Here is a 20,718-nt window from a genome sequence, read left to right as displayed (position 1 = left end):
ATGTGCGATTGCATGGCTAGAAGCTGCAAAAGGAGATGTTTTCTTTCCAGACTTTACAGCGGTGTTGACTAGTTGTTGTTTTTTTGTTTTGTAGAATGGGAATTTTTGTTTTTAATTTAATCTGGTCTTTCCCTTTCTTTGTCCATTCCCCCCTTTCCAGTTGTTCTTAATTTTCTGTGTTTACCCGAAGTGGGTAATATGTTAATTTAAAAATTGTTAGAAAACTTCACTAAAGATACTTAATTAAAAAAAAAAAGGCAGCAAGTGCATAGAAAGTTCCGAGTTGGTCTATAAATGAAGAAAAAAGGGAATATGTACGGCTAATGGATGAAGTCACAGCGCTCAGGAGGATGGTGTTGTGGGGAGCCCCCGGTACACAGCAGTTAGTGCCTATCAATGTGTAATATGAGAGGACACTAGACAGCCGGCACCGGGATCATGGGCGCTTACTGATGTACACGGTGACCAAAGGAGAGATTGTCTGGTCAGTCAGAGTCCACAGAAAAGCCCCATAATACATATGGAAGCCTATTGGCTCCACAAGTTCCATCCTGCAAGCAAAAAAAATTGCGTGGTCTCCTGCACAATTTTCTTCGCCAGAGAGGGAAAGCCGATGGCCAGGGCCGATATTTGTAGCCTGGGAAGGGGTTAATACCCACGGATCTTCCCAGGCTATGAATATCAGCCCACAGATGCTGTATATTTAGCCTTTACTGACTATTCTAATAGGGTACCCCCCAAAAAAAATGAGGTGGGGTCCCCCTATAATTAATAGCCAGAAAGGCTAAGCAGACTGCTGCAGGCTGATATTTATAGCCTAGGAAGGGGCCATGGATATTGATTCCCCCGGCTAAAAATACCAACACCAAGCCGCCCCAGAAAAGACACATGCATAAGATGCGCCAATTCTGGCATGTAGACAGTAAGCCTGGTTAATAATGTTAATATAGGTTCATAGACTTTCATTAGAGAGTCTCGGCCGGTATACAGTGCAAATCGCAGCATGCTGCAATTTCACACGCACGTATAATACGGCCGAGAAATCAACGGATGATAGGAGCTGCCCCATAGATTAACATTGGTCCGAGTGCTATGCGATAGCATAGCACTCATCCGTATTATACGGTAGTGTGACCCCGGCTTAAGGGAGACTTAACTTATTATTACCACTTTCTTGGGCAGCCTGATGTCCCTGCAGGGCCAACACCTGCATCACCATCCCACTTATAGTGTTCTGATCAGACCCCATGAAGAGGAAGAGCGGACCCCCTGACATTTTGCTGTAGTTGAGCCCTTGAGGCTAGAACACCCCATCCCCTGCATTCTGATGTCATGTGATAAGGCTCTTTAACCCGTTTATGATATCTGGTGTCCATGCATGGAGGATGCCAGGTGCACGTCTGTGGAGGGAGCTCCGATTGCTGCCATATAACCATGTCACTGACAATGCCATTTAAATGTAAAATAACACTATTAATCTGCAGATATGTGGTTAATCTGCAAGTTAATAGCATTTTTAACAGGTCCAAAGTCAGCACTGAAAGCCCCACTGCCAGGAGAAAATTAACCTTATTCCACCTGGCAGTGATCAGCTTCAAGTCATAGAGTTTTAGCCGGCGCAGCTACAGTCACTGCTCAGTGTGTAGAGAGCGGTGGCTGTTATCACGCCCGGGCGACAACCGGCTCAGCATTATAGCTCCGCATTAGGGCCGACACTAAATCGAAGGGTCCCAAGAATAGATTGTCATGATTGCCGGGGGCCTGCAGAAGACCCCTGTCTCTGCCTCCATGGTTTTCCTATGAAACTCTGTAAAAATATGATCTCAGATTGAAGTCCTCATTATTTTTACTTTGTCTCCCAAAATGAGAACGAAAAAATAATAATTAGATTTTTACCACCAAAAATTTTTTTAGCTCCAGATTTTACATTTTCACACTGGGAAATGGGTAAAAATGGCACCAAAATGTGTCCCACAATTTCTGCTGAATGTAGAAATGCCCCATATGTGGCTGTACAGTACTGCTTAGACACACAGCAAGACTCGGGAGGAACGGAGCGCTATTTGCCTCCTGGAGCGCAGATTTTCCTAGAATAGTTTGCGGATTCCGTATACAGAGCCCCTGAGTGCTAGATGAGCAGAATCCCCCCTCCAGTGAGCCCATTTTGGAAAATACACCCCTTTAAAAATGTATCTCCAGGTGTAGAGACGATTTTGACTCCATGGGTGTTTTCCAGAAACAAACAGCAGTGGATATTGCTAATTGAAGATTGCCACTGTAGTGCACAGGACGTTGTAGTGACCAGTACCTTGTAGTGACCAGTACAATAAGCCCAGCTCAAGCTTCTGGAGAAATGAACCCGTAAATTAGGCGGGCTCTCATCCCTACAGAAACACCAAACATTTGGACACTAAATGCGGTTAGGCACAATGGGGATCAAAAAGGAGAGGGGCATTTGGATTTGAGAGAGCAGAATTTGTTGAATTTCTTTTGGAGGGTGAGGAGCCATTTCACTTTTACAGAGCCTTTGGACTACCAGTAACGTGGAAGCCCCCTATATTTCCATTAAAAGCTGACAGATCTGAATGGGAACTTGCTTGCTTGGGAACTTTAGTTAGGAAGCTTTTGTTGGGAACGTTTTACTTAACATTTACGATCAAATTTATCCTGCGCTCTACGCTGAGCACTTACTTTGAGATTTAAATGGAAACCCCCAATTTGACATAGTTCAGATAACACCCCTGAGGGATCCATTAAATATAATGAGGCAGCAGAGTTACTCTGCACCCCGTCTGACCTCTGTTCAGCGGTGCTCTTTTTTTCAGAGGTGCATAAAACTGTGGTCGACCACTCTTTTTATGCTCGCCTAAAAAAACTGACACAGCCAAATAACCGGCCAGACAATGTCCACAGTGCCTTATCATAGAGGATCTTCTGCCGGGGGTTCAGTTTGAATCACGTATTTCAGAGATTTACACTGAAACCCCGATATAGGTGCTCAGCTCAGAGCTCAGGATAAATGTGAGCAGAGCCTTACTGTGATCTTTCGGAGGCAGAATGAACAAAACAACAGCAGGTGAAGAATTGGTTTTATTTAATTCTTACGCCATTCCTCTTGCGGTATAAGTAATTAGGCGACTTTAATTATTTGGGTTGGTGCAATTACAGCGATTCGAAATCTACAATCAGGTTTTTATGTTTGGCTGCTGTCACACACTAAAATATGCTTTTTATTGCAAAAAGAATCCCCATATTTTGAGAGCTATAATTTTCCATATTTTGGCCCACAGAGGCATGTGATGGCTTGTTTTTTGCAGGACATGTTAACGTTTTTTTATAGTTCCAAAAATTAACTTTAGACCCAAACTTTTTTTTTTCACAAGGGTATTAGGAGAAAATGGACCCCAAAATTTGTTGTGCAATTTCTACTGAGTACACTGATACCCTGTATGTACAATATGTATATTTTTTTGTATTTTCTGATTTTATTACACTATTTTTTTACTTAGTACCTCCATGTGACTTTCATTTTCACAGCTCTGATCGCAGTTATAAGAAATAGCAATGGACTGCGCATGACCTAACGTTCTAGAGGCTGGTGACCCGGATTCATGGCGACAACGGGTCACTATGGAAATGATCGGGTCCCAGCGATGATGTTGTGGAGCGCCGATCGGAGAACAGATAGCGCTCCATCCCTCTGCCTTCTAAATGCTACAATTGATAGCTATCACAGCATTTAGGGGGTTAAACTGCTGGGCCGGCCCCTGCTCCTGGAACTGAATATCAGCTGATGATACAGTGACAATCACAAGAGCACAGCCCCTATGCACACAAAAATGCCAGGACGTATCCAGTAGGTCCAAGGTTGGTAAGAGGTTAAAATTCTACAAATCAGAAAGCGGAAAATTCTAGTAGTAAATTATCGTATTATAGGACGACGCCAGAGAGATGTCATCACATCCACCGGAGCCAACAAGGAGCCTCTCACCTCGTGGTGTAAGAGGCCGGAGCTCCTCCATCATCACATCCTGGTACCGATCCTGGTGTCCTTCTAGATACTCCCACTCCTCCATGGAGAGATAGACAGCGACGTCCTGACACCTTATAGGAACCTGACAACAGCCACACCGTCATCACCCAGAATCCTCCAGTGCTGTATAATGTCCCAGCAGTCACCTCTCCGCTCATCACCCAGAATCCTCCAGTGCTGTATAATGTCCCAGCAGTCACCTCTCCGCTCATCACCCAGAATCCTCCAGTGCTGTATAATGTCCCAGCAGTCACCTCTCCGCTCATCACCCAGAATCCTCCAGTCCTGTATAATGTCCCAGCAGTCACCTCTCCGCTCATCACCCAGAATCCTCCAGTGCTGTATAATGTCCCAGCAGTCACCTCTCCGCTCATCACCCAGAATCCTCCAGTGCCGTCCTGTATAATGTCCCAGCAGTCACCTCTCCTCTCATCCCCCAGAATCCTCCAGTGCTGTATAATGTCCCAGCAGTCACCTCTCCGCTCATCACCCAGAATCCTCCAGTGCTGTATAATCTCCCAGCAGTCACCTCTCCGCTCATCACCCAGAATCCTCCAGTGCTGTATAATGTCCCAGCAGTCACCTCTCCGCTCATCACCCAGAATCCTCCAGTGCCGTCCTGTATAATCTCCCAGCAGTCACCTCTCCGGTCATCACCCAGAATCCTCCAGCGCTGTATAATGTCCCAGCAGTCACCTCTCCGCTCATCACCCAGAATCCTCCAGTGCTGTCCTGTATAATGTCCCAGCAGTCACCTCTCCGCTCATCACCCAGAATCCTCCAGTGCTGCATAATGTCCCAGCAGTCACCTCTCCGATCATCACCCAGAATCCTCCAGCGCTGTATAATGTCCCAGCAGTCACCTCTCCGCTCATCACCCAGAATCCTCCAGTCCTGTATAATGTCCCAGCAGTCACCTCTCCGGTCATCACCCAGAATCCTCCAGCGCTGTATAATGTCCCAGCAGTCACCTCTCCGCTCATCACCCAGAATCCTCCAGTCCTGTATAATGTCCCAGCAGTCACCTCTCCGCTCATCACCCAGAATCCTCCAGTGCTGTCCTGTATAATCTCCCAGCAGTCACCTCTCCGCTCATCACCCAGAATCCTCCAGTGCTGTATAATGTCCCAGCAGTCACCTCTCCGCTCATCACCCAGAATCCTCCAGTCCTGTATAATGTCCCAGCAGCAACCTCTCCGGTCATCACCCAGAATCCTCCAGTGCCGTCCTGTATAATGTCCCAGCAGTCACCTCTCCGCTCATCACCCAGAATCCTCCAGTGCTGTATAATCTCCCAGCAGTCACCTCTCCGCTCATCACCCAGAATCCTCCAGTCCTGTATAATGTCCCAGCAGTCACCTCTCCGCTCATCACCCAGAATCCTCCAGCGCCAACCTGTATAATGTCCCAGCAGTCACCTCTCCTCTCATCACCCAGAATCCTCCAGTGCTGTATAATGTCCCAGCAGTCACCTCTCCGCTCATCCCCCAGAATCCTCCAGTGCTGTATAATGTCCCAGCAGTCACCTCTCCACTCATCACCCAGAATCCTCCAGTGCTGTATAATGTCCCAGCAGCCACCTCTCCGGTCATCACCCAGAATCCTCCAGTGCTGTATAATGTCCCAGCAGTCACCTCTCTGCTCATCACCCAGAATCCTCCAGTCCTGTATAATGTCCCAGCAGTCACCTCTCCGCTCATCACCCAGAATCCTCCAGTCCTGTATAATGTCCCAGCAGTCACCTCTCCGCTCATCACCCAGAATCCTCCAGTGCTGTATAATGTCCCAACAGTCACCTCTCCGATCATCACCCAGAATCCTCCAGTCCTGTATAATGTCCCAGCAGTCACCTCTCCGCTCATTACCCAGAATCCTCCAGTCCTGTATAATGTCCCAGCAGTCACCTCTCCGCTCATCACCCAGAATCCTCCAGTGCTGTATAATGTCCCAGCAGTCACCTCTCCGCTCATCACCCAGAATCCTCCAGTCCTGTATAATGTCCCAGCAGTCACCTCTCCGCTCATCACCCAGAATCCTCCAGTCCTGTATAATGTCCCAGCAGTCACCTCTCCGCTCATCACCCAGAATCCTCCAGTCCTGTATAATGTCCCAGCAGTCACCTCTCCGGTCATCAACCAGAATCCTCCAGTCCTGTATAATGTCTCAGCAGTCACCTCTCCGCTCATCACCTAGAATCCTCCAGTGCTGTATAATGTCCCAGCAGTCACCTCTCCGCTCATCACCCAGAATCCTCCAGTGCTGTATAATGTCCCAGCAGTCACCTCTCCGCTCATCACCCAGAATCCTCCAGTGCTGTATAATGTCCCAGCTGTCACCTCTCCGCTCATCACCCAGAATCCTCCAGTGCTGTATAATGTCCCAGCAGTCACCTCTCCGCTCATCACCCAGAATCCTCCAGTCCTGTATAATGTCCCAGCAGTCACCTCTCCGCTCATCACCCAGAATCCTCCAGTGCTGTATAATGTCCCAGCAGTCACCTCTCCGCTCATCACCCAGAATCCTCCAGTGCTGTATAATGTCCCAGCTGTCACCTCTCCGCTCATCACCCAGAATCCTCCAGTGCTGTATAATGTCCCAGCAGTCACCTCTCCGCTCATCACCCAGAATCCTCCAGTGCTGTATAATGTCCCAGCAGTCACCTCTCCGCTCATCACCCAGAATCCTCCAGTCCTGTATAATGTCCCAGCAGTCACCTCTCCGCTCATCACCCAGAATCCTCCAGTGCTGTATAATGTCCCAGCAGTCACCTCTCCACTCATCACCCAGAATCCTCCAGTGCTGTATAATGTCCCAGCAGTCACCTCTCCGGTCATCACCCAGAATCCTCCAGTGCTGTATAATGTCCCAGCAGTCACCTCTCTGCTCATCACCCAGAATCCTCCAGTCCTGTAAAATGTCCCAGCAGTCACCTCTCCGCTCATCACCCAGAATCCTCCAGTCCTGTATAATGTCCCAGCAGTCACCTCTCCGCTCATCACCCAGAATCCTCCAGTGCTGTATAATGTCCCAGCAGTCACCTCTCTGCTCATCACCCAGAATCCTCCAGTCCTGTAAAATGTCCCAGCAGTCACCTCTCCGCTCATCACCCAGAATCCTCCAGTCCTGTATAATGTCCCAGCAGTCACCTCTCCGCTCATCACCCAGAATCCTCCAGTCCTGTATAATGTCCCAGCAGTCACCTCTCCGCTCATCACCCAGAATCCTCTAGTCCTGTATAATGTCCCAGCAGTCACCTCTCCGCTCATCACCCAGATTCCTCCAGTCCTGAATAATGTCCCAGCAGTCACCTCTCCGCTCATCACCCAGAATCCTCCAGTCCTGTATAATGTCCCAGCAGTCACCTCTCCGCTCATCACCCAGAATCCTCCAGTGCTGTATAATATCCCAGCAGTCACCTCTCCGCTCATCACCCAGAATCCTCCAGTCCTGTATAATGTCCCAGCAGTCACCTCTCTGCTCATCACCCAGAATCCTCCAGTCCTGTAAAATGTCCCAGCAGTCACCTCTCCGCTCATCACCCAGAATCATCCAGTCCTGTATAATGTCCCAGCAGTCACCTCTCCGCTCATCACCCAGAATCCTCCAGTCCTGTATAATGTCCCAGCAGTCACCTCTCCGCTCATCACCCAGAATCCTCCAGTCCTGTATAATGTCCCAGCAGTCACCTCTCCGCTCATCACCCAGAATCCTCCAGTCCTGTATAATGTCCCAGCAGTCACCTTTCCGCTCATCACCCAGAATCCTCCAGTGCTGTATAATGTCCCAGCAGTCACCTCTCCGCTCATCACCCAGAATCCTCCAGTGCTGTATAATGTCCCAGCAGTCACCTCTCCGCTCATCACCCAGAATCCTCTAGTCCTGTATAATGTCCCAGCAGTCACCTCTCCGCTCATCACCCAGAATCCTCCAGTGCTGTATAATGTCCCAGCAGTCACCTCTCCGCTCATCACCCAGAATCCTCCAGTGCTGTATAATGTCCCAGCAGTCACCTCTCCGCTCATCACCCAGAATCCTCCAGTGCTGTCCTGTATAATGTCCCAGCAGTCACCTCTCTGCTCATCACCCAGAATCCTCCAGTGCTGTATAATGTCCCAGCAGTCACCTCTCCGCTTATCACCCAGAATCCTCCAGTGCCGTCCTGTATAATGTCCCAGCAGTCACCTCTCCGCTCATCACCCAGAATCCTCCAGTGTTGTATAATGTCCCAGCAGTCACCTCTCCGCTCATCACCCAGAATCCTCCAGTCCTGTAAATGTCCCAGCAGTCACCTCTCCGCTCATCACCCAGAATCCTCCAGTGCTGTATAATGTCCCAGCAGTCACCTCTCCACTCATCACCCAGAATCGTCCAGTGTTGTATAATGTCCCAGCAGTCACCTCTCCGCTCATCACCCAGAATCCTCCAGTCCTGTATAATGTCCCAGCAGTCACCTCTCCGCTCATCACCCAGAATCCTCCAGTCCTGTATAATGTCCCAGCAGTCACCTCTCTGCTCATCACCCAGAATCCTCCAGTGCTGTATAATGTCCCAGCAGTCACCTCTCCGGTCATCACCCAGAATCCTCCAGTGCTGTATAATGTCCCAGCAGTCACCTCTCCGCTCATCACCCAGAATCCTCCAGTGCCATCCTGTATAATGTCCCAGCAGTCACCTCTCCGCACACCACCCAGAATCCTCCAGTGCTGTATAATGTCCCAGCAGTCACCTCTCCGCTCATCACCCAGAATCCTCCAGTGCTGTATAATGTCCCAGCAGTCACCTCTCTGCTCATCACCCAGAATCCTCCAGTGCTGTATAATGTCCCAGCAGTCACCTCTCCGCACACCACCCAGAATCCTCCAGTGCTGTATAATGTCCCAGCAGTCACCTCTCCGCTCATGAACCAGAATCCTCCAGTGCTGTATAATCTCCCAGCAGTCACCTCTCCGCTCATCACCCAGAATCCTCCAGTGCTGTATAATCTCCCAGCAGTCACCTCTCCGCTCATCACCCAGAATCCTCCAGTGCTGTATAATGTCCCAGCAGTCACCTCTCCGCTCATCACCCAGAATCCTCCAGTGCTGTATAATCTCCCAGCAGTCACCTCTCCGCTCATCACCCAGAATCCTCCAGTGCTGTATAATCTCCCAGCAGTCACCTCTCCGCTCATCACCCAGAATCCTCCAGTGCTGTATAATGTCCCAGCAGTCACCTCTCCGCTCATCACCCAGAATCCTCCAGTGCTGTATAATGTCCCAGCAGTCACCTCTCCGCTCATCACCCAGAATCCTCCAGTCCTGTATAATGTCCCAGCAGTCTCCGCTCATCACCCAGAATCCTCCAGTCCTGTATAATGTCCCAGCAGTCACCTCTCAGCTCATCACCAAGAATCCTCCAGTGCTGTATAATGTCCAGCAGTCACCTCTCTGCTCATCACCCAGAATCCTCCAGTGCTGTATAATGTCCCAGCAGTCACCTCTCCGCTCATCACCCAGAATCCTCCAGTGCTGTATAATGTCCCAGCAGTCACCTCTCCGCTCATCACCCAGAATCCTTCAGTCCTGTATAATGTCCCAGCAGTCACCTCTCCGCTCATCACCCAGAATCCTCCAGTGCTGTATAATGTCCCAGCAGTCACCTCTCCGCTCATCACCCAGAATCCTCCAGTCCTGTATAATGTCCCAGCAGTCACCTCTCCGCTCATCACCCAGAATCCTCCAGTTCTGTATAATGTCCCAGCAGTCACCTCTCCGCTCATCACCCAGAATCCTCCAGTGCTGTATAATGTCCCAGCAGTCACCTCTCCGCTCATCACCCAGAATCCTCCAGTCCTGTATAATGTCCCCGCAGTCACCTCTCCGCTCATCACCCAGAATCCTCCAGCGCTGTATAATGTCCCAGCAGTCACCTCTCCGCTCATCACCCAGAATCCTCCAGTCCTGTATAATGTCCCAGCAGTCTCCGCTCATCACCCAGAATCCTCCAGTCCTGTATAATGTCCCAGCAGTCACCTCTCAGCTCATCACCAAGAATCCTCCAGTGCTGTATAATGTCCAGCAGTCACCTCTCTGCTCATCACCCAGAATCCTCCAGTGCTGTATAATGTCCCAGCAGTCACCTCTCCGCTCATCACCCAGAATCCTCCAGTGCTGTATAATGTCCCAGCAGTCACCTCTCCGCTCATCACCCAGAATCCTTCAGTCCTGTATAATGTCCCAGCAGTCACCTCTCCGCTCATCACCCAGAATCCTCCAGTGCTGTATAATGTCCCAGCAGTCACCTCTCCGCTCATCACCCAGAATCCTCCAGTCCTGTATAATGTCCCAGCAGTCACCTCTCCGCTCATCACCCAGAATCCTCCAGTTCTGTATAATGTCCCAGCAGTCACCTCTCCGCTCATCACCCAGAATCCTCCAGTGCTGTATAATGTCCCCGCAGTCACCTCTCCGCTCATCACCCAGAATCCTCCAGCGCTGTATAATGTCCCAGCAGTCACCTCTCCGCTCATCACCCAGAATCCTCCAGTCCTGTATAATGTCCCAGCAGTCACCTCTCCGCTCATCACCCAGAATCCTCCAGTCCTGTATAATGTCCCCGCAGTCACCTCTCCGCTCATCACCCAGAATCCTACAGCGCTGTATAATGTCCCAGCAGTCACCTCTCCGCTCATCACCCAGAATCCTCCAGTCCTGTATAATGTCCCAGCAGTCACCTCTCCGCTCATCACCCAGAATCCTCCAGTCCTGTATAATGTCCCAGCAGTCACCTCTCCGCTCATCACCCAGAATCCTCCAGTGCTGTATAATCTCCCAGCAGTCACCTCTCCGCTCAGCAGCTCAATCATCTTGTTGCTGAGCTCCAGGATCTTCTTGTTCCTCTCATGTAGCAGGGAGTGCGGGGGAGGCTCTGTGATGGGGCCCGGGCTCCGCCCTCCTGACTCCTGGAGATGGATGATGGGAGTCACACCGTCCCCCGGTGTCTTCCTCACTATTGTGTAATCCTGTGTATGGAGAGAGACACTTAGGGAGAAGATTCCTTCCCAACTCCAGATCTGACAATCAGTAGAAATCCCGGGATCAATAACCGTCTCCAGTAATCTGGGGCCATAACAGGGAATATTATTCCCCTCCGGACAGACATCCCGGCCCCTCTACAGCTCTTATAGGGAATCCCCATGACAACTCCTCCGGGCAGAGAGCTCCACGCAATCACTGCTCTTATAGTAAAGAATCCTTCTCTCTATTCTGGATGTCGGACTTGTCACAGAACACAATAAAGCTGATAGAAATGTAGAGGAGTTACCTCTCCGCTCAGCAGGGAGATGATCTCCAGGGCGAAGTGGAATAATCTTCTGGTGGTCTCATCCCTGTCCTCGTCCATCCTCGGGGTCATTCAGGAGGAGGAGGGATGAGCACTGGATCAGCTGGAGGGATCTCGTCCTGCCGGCGTCTTCATGATGAAGGAGAAGATGGAAATCACAGGGGACGAGAGAACGACAATCACTAAATTCTGCCAAATATCAACATTTATCAGGAGGAATCTGGAGGAAAAGCCACAAAACTCCACCGCGGCCTCCTCCGCCGATCTGACCGCTCATCATCAGCCTCGTAGGAGGAGGACGGTCACCGTGGTAACTACACCTCCAGCAGGTGACGGTTACCGTGGTAACTACACCTCCAGCGGGGCCGTGAGATGAGGAGCAGACGCTGCACATCCCCCATACAATGCTGCCCGTCCCCAACACTGAGGAGCCGCAGTCACAGGGAGCAGGAGCCTCCACAGGAACAGCTCTGATCTCACCCCACACTCTCCTCTCACAGATTTACCACAAACCCTCCTGTAATCTCACCGGAATGGCGGGAAATCTGCTGCTGGCTGACACCAGAGAACACGAGCTGCACACAACCAGGACGGAGCTGCTGCACGGAGAGCGGAAGGACCTGTGGTGACGTCACCATCATGTGATCAGGGGGCGGGGCACAGGAGAGACATGATGAAACAATTGTGTCATGAGAACATCAGAGACAGTTTTAGTCAACAACCCCCAGAGCCCTTCCTCCTGACTTCCCAGCCCTCCACCTCCAAAACCAACTTCTCCACCATTACAGAAGATCGACTCTCCACTCTAGTCTCAAGATCGCATCTCACCACCTGTGCACTTGACCCACTCCCATCCCAAACCTCAACACAGTCTTCATCCCAACTCTAAACCATCTCTTCAAAATATCACTAACAATTGGTGTTTTCCCCTCAAGCTTTAAACATGCCTCCATCACACCTATCCTCAAAAAGCCCTCTCTTGACCCATCCTCTGTATCTAGCTATCGCCCTATATCACTTCTCCCTTATGCCTCAAAACTACTAGAACAACACGTCCATCTTGAATTGTCCTCCCATCTATCTTCCTGCTCCCTCTTCGACCGCTTACAATCTGGCTTCCGGTCACACCACTTCACTGAAACTGCCCTAACTAAAGCCACCAATTACCTCTTAACCGCCAAGAGCAAGCGACACTACTCTGTCCTCCTCCTCCTGGACCTGTCGGCTGCCTTTGACACAGTGGACCATTCCCTATTATTACAGACCCTCTCATCTCTTGGCATCGCAGACTTGGCCCTATCCTGGATCTCATCATACCTGTCATGATCTGGTAATTCAGTACCACAATGGACATAGGAGTCAGAGCACATACAGTGACCTGACAATAACCCAAAAACATAGAACGAGCTCTGAGACGTGGAAACTCTGCTGACCGCAATCCCTAATCCTCTCCAACACAACTAGAGGCAGCTGTGGATTGCGCCTAACGCTCCCTATGCAACTCGGCATAGCCTGAGAAACTAGCTAGCCTGAAGATAGAAAATAAGCCTACCTTGCCTCAGAGAAATACCCCAAAGGGAAAGGCAGCCCCCACATATAATGACTGTGAGATAAGATGAAAAGACAAACGTAGAGATGAAATAGATTTAGCAAAGTGAGGCCCGACTTTCTGAACAGAGCGAGGATAGGAAAGGTAACTTTGCGGTCAACACAAAACCCTACAAACAACCACGCAAAGGGGGCAAAAAGACCCTCCGTACCGAACTAACAGCACGGAGGTACACCCTCTGCGTCCCAGAGCTTCCAGCAAGCACGAGAAAACAAATAAGCAAGCTGGACAGAAAAAAAAAACAGCAAACAAAAAGCAAAAGCGGAACTTAGCTATGCAGAGCAGCAGGCCACAGGAACGATCCAGGAGGAAACAGGTCCAATACTAGAACATTGACTGGAAGCCAGGATCAAAGCACTAGGTGGAGTTAAATAGAGCAGCACCTAACGTCTTCACCACATCACCTGAGGAAGGAAACTCAGAAGCCGCAGTACCACTTTCCTCCACCAACGGAAGCTCACAGAGAGAATCAGCCGTAGTACCACTTGTGACCACAGGAGGGAGCTCTGCCACAGAATTCACAACAGTACCCCCCCCTTGAGGAGGGGTCACCGAACCCTCACCAGAGCCCCCAGGCCGACCAGGATGAGCCATATGAAAGGCACGAACAAGATCGGGAGCATGGACATCAGAGGCAAAGACCCAGGAATTATCTTCCTGAGCATAACCCTTCCACTTAACCAGATACTGGAGTTTCCGTCTTGAAACACGAGAATCCAAAATCTTCTCCACAATATACTCCAACTCCCCCTCCACCAAAACCGGGGCAGGAGGATCAACAGATGGAACCATAGGTGCCACGTATCTCCGCAACAATGACCTATGGAATACGTTATGTATGGAAAAAGAATCTGGAAGGGTCAGACGAAAAGACACAGGATTAAGAACCTCAGAAATCCTATACGGACCAATGAAACGAGGTTTAAACTTAGGAGAGGAAACCTTCATAGGAATATGACGAGAAGACAACCAAACCAAATCCCCAACACGAAGTCGGGGACCCACACAGCGTCTGCGATTAGCGAAACGTTGAGCCTTCTCCTGGGACAAGGTCAAATTGTCCACTACATGAGTCCAAATCTGCTGCAACCTGTCCACCACAGTATCCACACCAGGACAGTCCGAAGACTCAACCTGCCCTGAAGAGAAATGAGGATGGAACCCAGAGTTGCAGAAAAACGGCGAAACCAAGGTAGCCGAGCTGGCCCGATTATTAAGGGCGAACTCAGCCAAAGGCAAAAAGGACACCCAGTCATCCTGATCAGCAGAAACAAAGCATCTCAGATATGTTTCCAAGGTCTGATTGGTTCGTTCGGTCTGGCCATTAGTCTGAGGATGGAAAGCCGAGGAAAAAGACAAGTCAATACCCATCCTACCACAAAAGGCTCACCAAAACCTCGAAACAAACTGGGAACCTCTGTCAGAAACGATGTTCTCTGGAATGCCATGTAAACGAACCACATGCTGGAAGAACAATGGCACAAAATCAGAGGAGGAAGGTAATTTAGACAAGGGTACCAAATGGACCATCTTAGAGAAGCGATCACAGACCACCCAAATGACTGACATCTTTTGAGAGACGGGAAGATCTGAAATAAAATCCATAGAGATATGTGTCCAAGGCCTCTTCGGGACCGGCAAGGGCAAAAGCAACCCACTGGCACGAGAACAGCAGGGCTTAGCCCGAGCACAAATCCCACAGGACTGCACAAAAGTACGCACATCCCGCGACAGAGATGGCCACCAAAAGGATCTAGCCACTAACTCTCTGGTACCAAAGATTCCAGGATGACCAGCCAACACCAAACAATGAACCTCAGAGATAACTTTATTCGTCCACCTATCAGGGACAAACAGTTTCTCCGCTGGGCAACGATCAGGTTTATTAGCCTGAAATTTTTGCAGCACCCGCCGCAAATCAGGGGAGATGGCAGACACAATTACTCCCTCTTTGAGGATACCCACCGGCTGAGATAAACCCGGAGAGTCGGGCACAAAACTCCTAGACAGAGCATCCGCCTTCACATTTTTAGAGCCCGGAAGGTACGAAATCACAAAGTCAAAACGGGCAAAAAACAGCGACCAACGAGCCTGTCTAGGATTCAACCGCTTGGCAGACTCGAGATTAGTCAAGTTCTTATGATCAGTGAAGACCACCACACGATGCTTAGCTCCTTCAAGCCAATGACGCCACTCCTCGAATGCCCACTTCATGGCCAGCAATTCTCGATTATCCACATCATAATTTCGCTCAGCAGGCGAAAACTTCCTGGAAAAGAAGGCGCATGGTTTCATCACCGAGCAATCAGAACTTCTCTGCGACAAAACAGCCCCTGCTCCAATCTCAGAAGCATCAACCTCGACCTGGAACGGAAGCGAAACATCTGGTTGACACAACACAGGGGCAGAAGAAAAACGACGCTTCAACTCTTGAAAAGCTTCCACAGCAGCAGAAGACCAATTGACCACATCAGCACCCTTCTTGGTTAAATCGGTCAATGGTTTGGCAATACTAGAAAAATTGCAGATGAAGCGATCATAAAAATTAGCAAAGCCCAGAAACTTTTGCAGACTTTTCAGAGATGTCAGCTGAGTCCAATCATGGATGGCTTGGACCTTAACAGGGTCCATCTCGATAGTAGAAGGGGAAAAGATGAACCCCAAAAATGAAACCTTCTGAACACCAAAGAGACACTTTGATCCCTTCACAAACAAAGAATTAGCACGCAGGACCTGGAACACCGTTCTGACCTGCTTCACATGAGACTCCCAATCATCCGAAAAGATCAAAATGTCATCCAAGTACACAATCAGGAATTTATCCAGGTACTCTCGGAAGATGTCATGCATAAAGGACTGAAACACTGATGGAGCATTGGCAAGTCCGAATGGCATTACTAGATACTCAAAATGGCCCTCGGGCGTATTAAATGCAGTTTTCCATTCATCGCCTCGCTTAATACGCACAAGATTATACGCACCACGAAGATCTATCTTGGTGAACCAACTAGCCCCCTTAATCCGAGCAAACAAATCAGATAACAACGGCAAGGGGTACTGAAATTTAACCGTGATCTTATTTAGAAGGCGGTAATCTATACAAGGTCTCAGTGAACCATCCTTCTTGGCTACAAAAAAGAACCCTGCTCCTAATGGCGACGATGACGGGCGAATATGCCCCTTCTCCAAGGACTCCTTCACATAACTCCGCATAGCGGCGTGCTCAGGCACGGATAAATTAAACAGTCGACCTTTTGGGAATTTACTACCAGGAATCAAATCGATAGCACAATCACAATCCCTATGCGGAGGTAGGGTATCGGACTTGGGCTCATCAAATACATCCCGGTAATCAGACAAGAACTCTGGAACCTCAGAAGGGGTGGATGACGAAATAGTCAGAAAAGGGACATCACCGTGTACTGTTGTGAATTCTGTGGCTGAATTCACTCCTGTGGTCACAAGTGGTATTGCAGCCTCTGGGCTTCCTCCCTCAGGTGTTTTGGTGAGCTCGTTGGCTGCCTTGCTATTTAACTCCACCTGAGTCTGTCTTCCTTGCTCCTTGTCAATGTTCCAGTGTTGGATCTGAGCTACTGCATCTTTCCTGTGGCCTGCTGCTCTGCTAGATAAGTGTTACTTTGTTTTTGTTTCCGTTTTTTCTGTCCAGCTGTGCTATTCTCTTTTGCTGGAAGCTCTGAGACGCAAAGGGTGCACCGCCGTGCCGTTAGTTCGGCACGGTGGGTCTTTTTGCCCCCCTTTGCGTGGTTCTGCTTTAGGGTTTTTTGTAGACTGCATAGTTCTCTTTGCTATCCTCGCTCTGTCTAGAATATCGGGCCTCACTTTGCTGAATCTATTTCATTCCTACGTTTTGTCTTTTCATCTTGCTAACAGTCATTATATGTGGGGGGCTGCCTATTCCTTTGGGGTATTTCTCTGAGGCAAGTCAGGCTTGTATTTCTATCTTCAGGCTAGTCAGCTCCTCAGGCAGTGCCGAGTTGCATAGGTAGTGTTAGGCGCAATCCACTGCTGCTTTTAGTTGTGTGAGGATAGGTTCAGGTATTGCAGTCTGCAGAGATTCCACGTCTCAGAGCTTGTTCTATTGTTTTTGGGTTATTGCCATATCACTGTATGTGCGCTGATTACTGCACACTGTGTTGCCTGATAGCACAGCATAACAGTACAAGGAGCCAAACCAATGATTCTCAATAGAGGGAAAAAAGAAGTCCTGACATCATTTTTTTTTTTCCTCAGCTCTGTCTTCAGTTTTTTTTTTTTCCCCCTAGACATTAGAGTGCTTCAGGACACAGCTGTGGACATGGATATTCAGGCTCTGTGCTCCTCAATGGATAATCTCGTTATAAATGTACAAAAGATTCAAGATACAATTGATCAGAAATCTATGCTAGAACCAATAATTCCTATTCCTGATTTGTTTTTTGGTGACAGAACTAAGTTCCTGAGCTTCAAAAATAATTGTAAGCTATTTCTGGCCTTGAAACCTCATTCTTCTGGTAATCCTATTCAACAGGTTTTGATTATTATTTCTTTTTTGCGCGGCGACCCACAGGACTGGGCGTTTTCTCTTGCGCCAGGAGACCCTGCATTGAGTAATGTTGATGCGTTTTTCCAGGCGCTTGGATTGCTTTACGATGAGCCTAATTCAGTAGATCAGGCTGAGAAAAATTTGCTGGCTTTATGCCAGGGTCAGGATGATGTAGAAGTATATTGTCAGAAATTTAGGAAGTGGTCAGTACTCACTCTGTGGAATGAATCTGCACTGGCGGCTTGGTTCAGAAAGGGTCTCTCTGAAGCTCTTAAGGATGTCATGGTGGGATTTCCTATGCCTGCTGGTTTGAATGAGTCTATGTCCTTGGCCATTCAGATCGGTCGTCGCTTGCGCGAGCGTAAATCTGTGCACCATCGGGCGGTATTGTCTGAGAGTAAACCTGAGCCTATGCAGTGCGACAGGACTATGACTAAAGTTGAACGGCAAGAACACAGACGTCTGAACAGGCTGTGTTTCTACTGTGGTGATTCCACTCATGCTATTTCTAATTGTCCTAAGCGCACTAGGCGGTTCGATAGCTCTGCCGTCATTGGTACTGTACAGTCCAAATTCCTTCTGTCCATTACCTTGATATGCTCTTTGTCATCGTATTCTGTCATGGCGTTTGTGGATTCAGGCGCTGCCCTGAATCTGATGGATTTGGATTATGCTAAACGTTGTGGATTTTTCTTGGAGCCTTTGCGGTGTCCTATTCCGTTGAGAGGAATTGATGCTACACCTTTGGCCAAGAATAAGCCTCAGTACTGGGCCCAGCTGACCATGTGCATGGCTCCTGCACATCAGGAAGTTATTCGCTTTCTGGTACTGCATAATCTGCATGATGTGGTCGTGTTGGGGTTGCCATGGCTACAAACCCATAATCCAGTATTGGATTGGAACTCTATGTCGGTAACCAGCTGGGGTTGTCAGGGAGTACATGGTGATGTTCCATTTTTGTCTATTTCGTCATCCACCCCTTCTGAGGTCCCAGAGTTCTTGTCTGATTATCAGGATGTATTTGAAGAGCCCAAGTCTGATGCCCTACCTCCGCATAGGAATTGTGATTGTGCTATCAATTTGATTCCTGGTAGTAAATTCCCTAAGGGTTGTTTATTTAATTTGTCCGTGCCTGAACACACCGCTATGCGCAGTTATGTGAAAGAATCCCTGGAGAAGGGACATATTCGCCCATCGTCATCACCATTGGGAGCAGGGTTCTTTTTTGTAGCCAAAAAGGATGGTTCGCTAAGACCGTGTATTGATTACCGCCTTCTTAATAAGATCACTGTTAAGTTTCAGTATCCCTTGCCATTGTTATCTGACTTGTTTGCTTGGATTAAGGGGGCTAGTTGGTTTACTAAGATTGATCTTCGTGGTGCGTATAATCTGGTGAGAATCAGGCAGGGAGATGAATGGAAAACGGCATTTAATACGCCCGAGGGTCATTTTGAGTATCTGGTGATGCCGTTCGGACTTGCCAATGCTCCATCTGTTTTTCAGTCTTTTATGCATGACATTTTCCGTGAGTATCTGGATAAATTCCTGATTGTTTACTTGGATGACATTTTGATCTTCTCTGATGATTGGGAGTCTCATGGTTTTCCAGGTACTGCGTGCTAATTCCTTGTTCGTGAAGGGATCAAAGTGTCTCTTCGGTGTGCAGAAAGTTTCATTTTTGGGGTTCATCTTTTCCCCTTCTACTATCGAGATGGATCCGGTTAAGGTCCAGGCCATCCAGGATTGGACTCAGCCTACATCTCTGAAAAGTCTGCAGAAATTCCTGGGCTTTGCTAATTTTTATCGTCGCTTCATCTGTAATTTTTCTAGCATTGCCAGACCATTGACCGATTTGACCAAGAAGGGTGCTGATTTGGTTAATTGGTCTTCTGCTGCCGTGGAAGCTTTTCAGGAGTTGAAGCGTCGTTTTTGCTGTGCCCCTGTGTTGTGTCAACCAGATGTTTCTCTTCCGTTCCAGGTCGAGGTTGATGCTTCTGAGATTGGAGCAGGGGCGGTTTTGTCACAGAGAGGTTCTGGTTGCTCAGTGTTGAAACCATGTGCTTTCTTTTCCAGGAAATTTTCTGCTGCTGAGCGTAATTATGATGTGGGCAACCGAGAGTTGCTGGCCATGAAGTGGGCATTCGAGGAGTGGCGTCATTGGCTTGAGGGAGCTAAGCATCGCGTGGTGGTATTGACTGATCATAAGAATCTTACTTATCTCGAGTCTGCCAAGCGCTTGAATCCTAGACAGGCCCGTTGGTCGTTATTTTTTGCTCGTTTTGATTTTGTGATTTCGTACCTTCCGGGCTCTAAAAATGTGAAGGCGGATGCTCTGTCTAGGAGTTTTGTGCCCGACTCTCCGGGGTTATCTGAGCCGGCGAGTATCCTCAAGGAAGGAGTCATTGTGTCTGCCATCTCTCCTGATTTGCGGAGAGTGTTGCAGAAATTTCAGAATAATAAACCTGATCGTTGTCCGGCCGAGAAACTGTTCGTCCCTGATAGGTGGACTAGTAAAGTTATCTCTGAACTTCATTGTTCGGTGCTGGCTGGTCATCCAGGAATCTTTGGTACCAGAGAGTTAGTGGCTAGATCCTTCTGGTGGCCATCTCTGTCACGGGATGTGCGTGCTTTTGTGCAGTCCTGTGGGATTTGTGCTAGGGCTAAGCCCTGCTGTTCACGTGCCAGTGGGTTGCTTTTGCCCTTGCCGGTCCCGAAGAGGCCTTGGACACATATTTCGATGGATTTCATTTCTGACCTTCCCGTTTCTCAAAAGATGTCGGTCATTTGGGTGGTCTGTGATCGCTTTTCTAAAATGGTCCATCTGGTGCCCTTGGTTAAATTGCCTTCCTCCTCTGATTTGGTGCCTTTGTTCTTCCAGCATGTGGTTCGTTTGCATGGCATTCCTGAGAATATTGTTTCTGACAGAGGTTCCCAGTTTGTCTCGAGGTTCTGGCGAGCCTTTTGTGGTAGGATGGGCATTGACCTATCTTTTTCCTCGGCCTTCCATCCTCAGACTAATGGCCAGACCGAACGAACCAATCAGACCTTGGAAACATATCTGAGATGTTTTGTTTCTGCTGACCAGGATGATTGGGTGTCATTTTTGCCGTTGGCTGAGTTCGCCCTTAATAATCGGGCCAGCTCGGCTACCTTGGTCTCTCCATTTTTCTGCAATTCTGGGTTCCATCCTCGTTTCTCTTCAGGACAGGTTGA

General features: G+C 48.8%; 1 protein-coding gene across 3 annotated transcripts in view; it reads right to left on the bottom strand.

Moving 5' to 3' along the window:
- LOC138658299 (zinc finger protein 665-like) overlaps positions 1-20,718 on the bottom strand; it is a 158,549-nt gene that overhangs the window by 22,458 nt on the left and 115,373 nt on the right. The window contains exons 1-4 of one of the 3 annotated variants that reach the window (XM_069745777.1): positions 11,883-11,996; positions 11,336-11,482; positions 10,854-11,033; positions 3,992-4,115 (exon numbers count right to left, since the gene is read on the bottom strand). The exons of the other annotated variants lie outside the window; for them this stretch is intronic. Of the exons in view, the coding sequence (XP_069601878.1) occupies positions 3,992-4,115; positions 10,854-11,033; positions 11,336-11,425 (394 nt within the window). The 5' untranslated portion in view covers positions 11,426-11,482; positions 11,883-11,996. Of the gene's footprint in view, positions 1-3,991; positions 4,116-10,853; positions 11,034-11,335; positions 11,483-11,882; positions 11,997-20,718 lie in introns of those variants that run through there. 3 annotated transcript variants of the gene reach the window in all.

Source organism: Ranitomeya imitator, chromosome 1 (assembly GCF_032444005.1).
Source record: "Ranitomeya imitator isolate aRanImi1 chromosome 1, aRanImi1.pri, whole genome shotgun sequence".
Classification (NCBI taxonomy): domain Eukaryota; kingdom Metazoa; phylum Chordata; class Amphibia; order Anura; family Dendrobatidae; genus Ranitomeya; species Ranitomeya imitator.
Note: the sequence above shows the minus strand (reverse complement) of the source record. Positions and strands in the feature narration are given on the sequence as shown.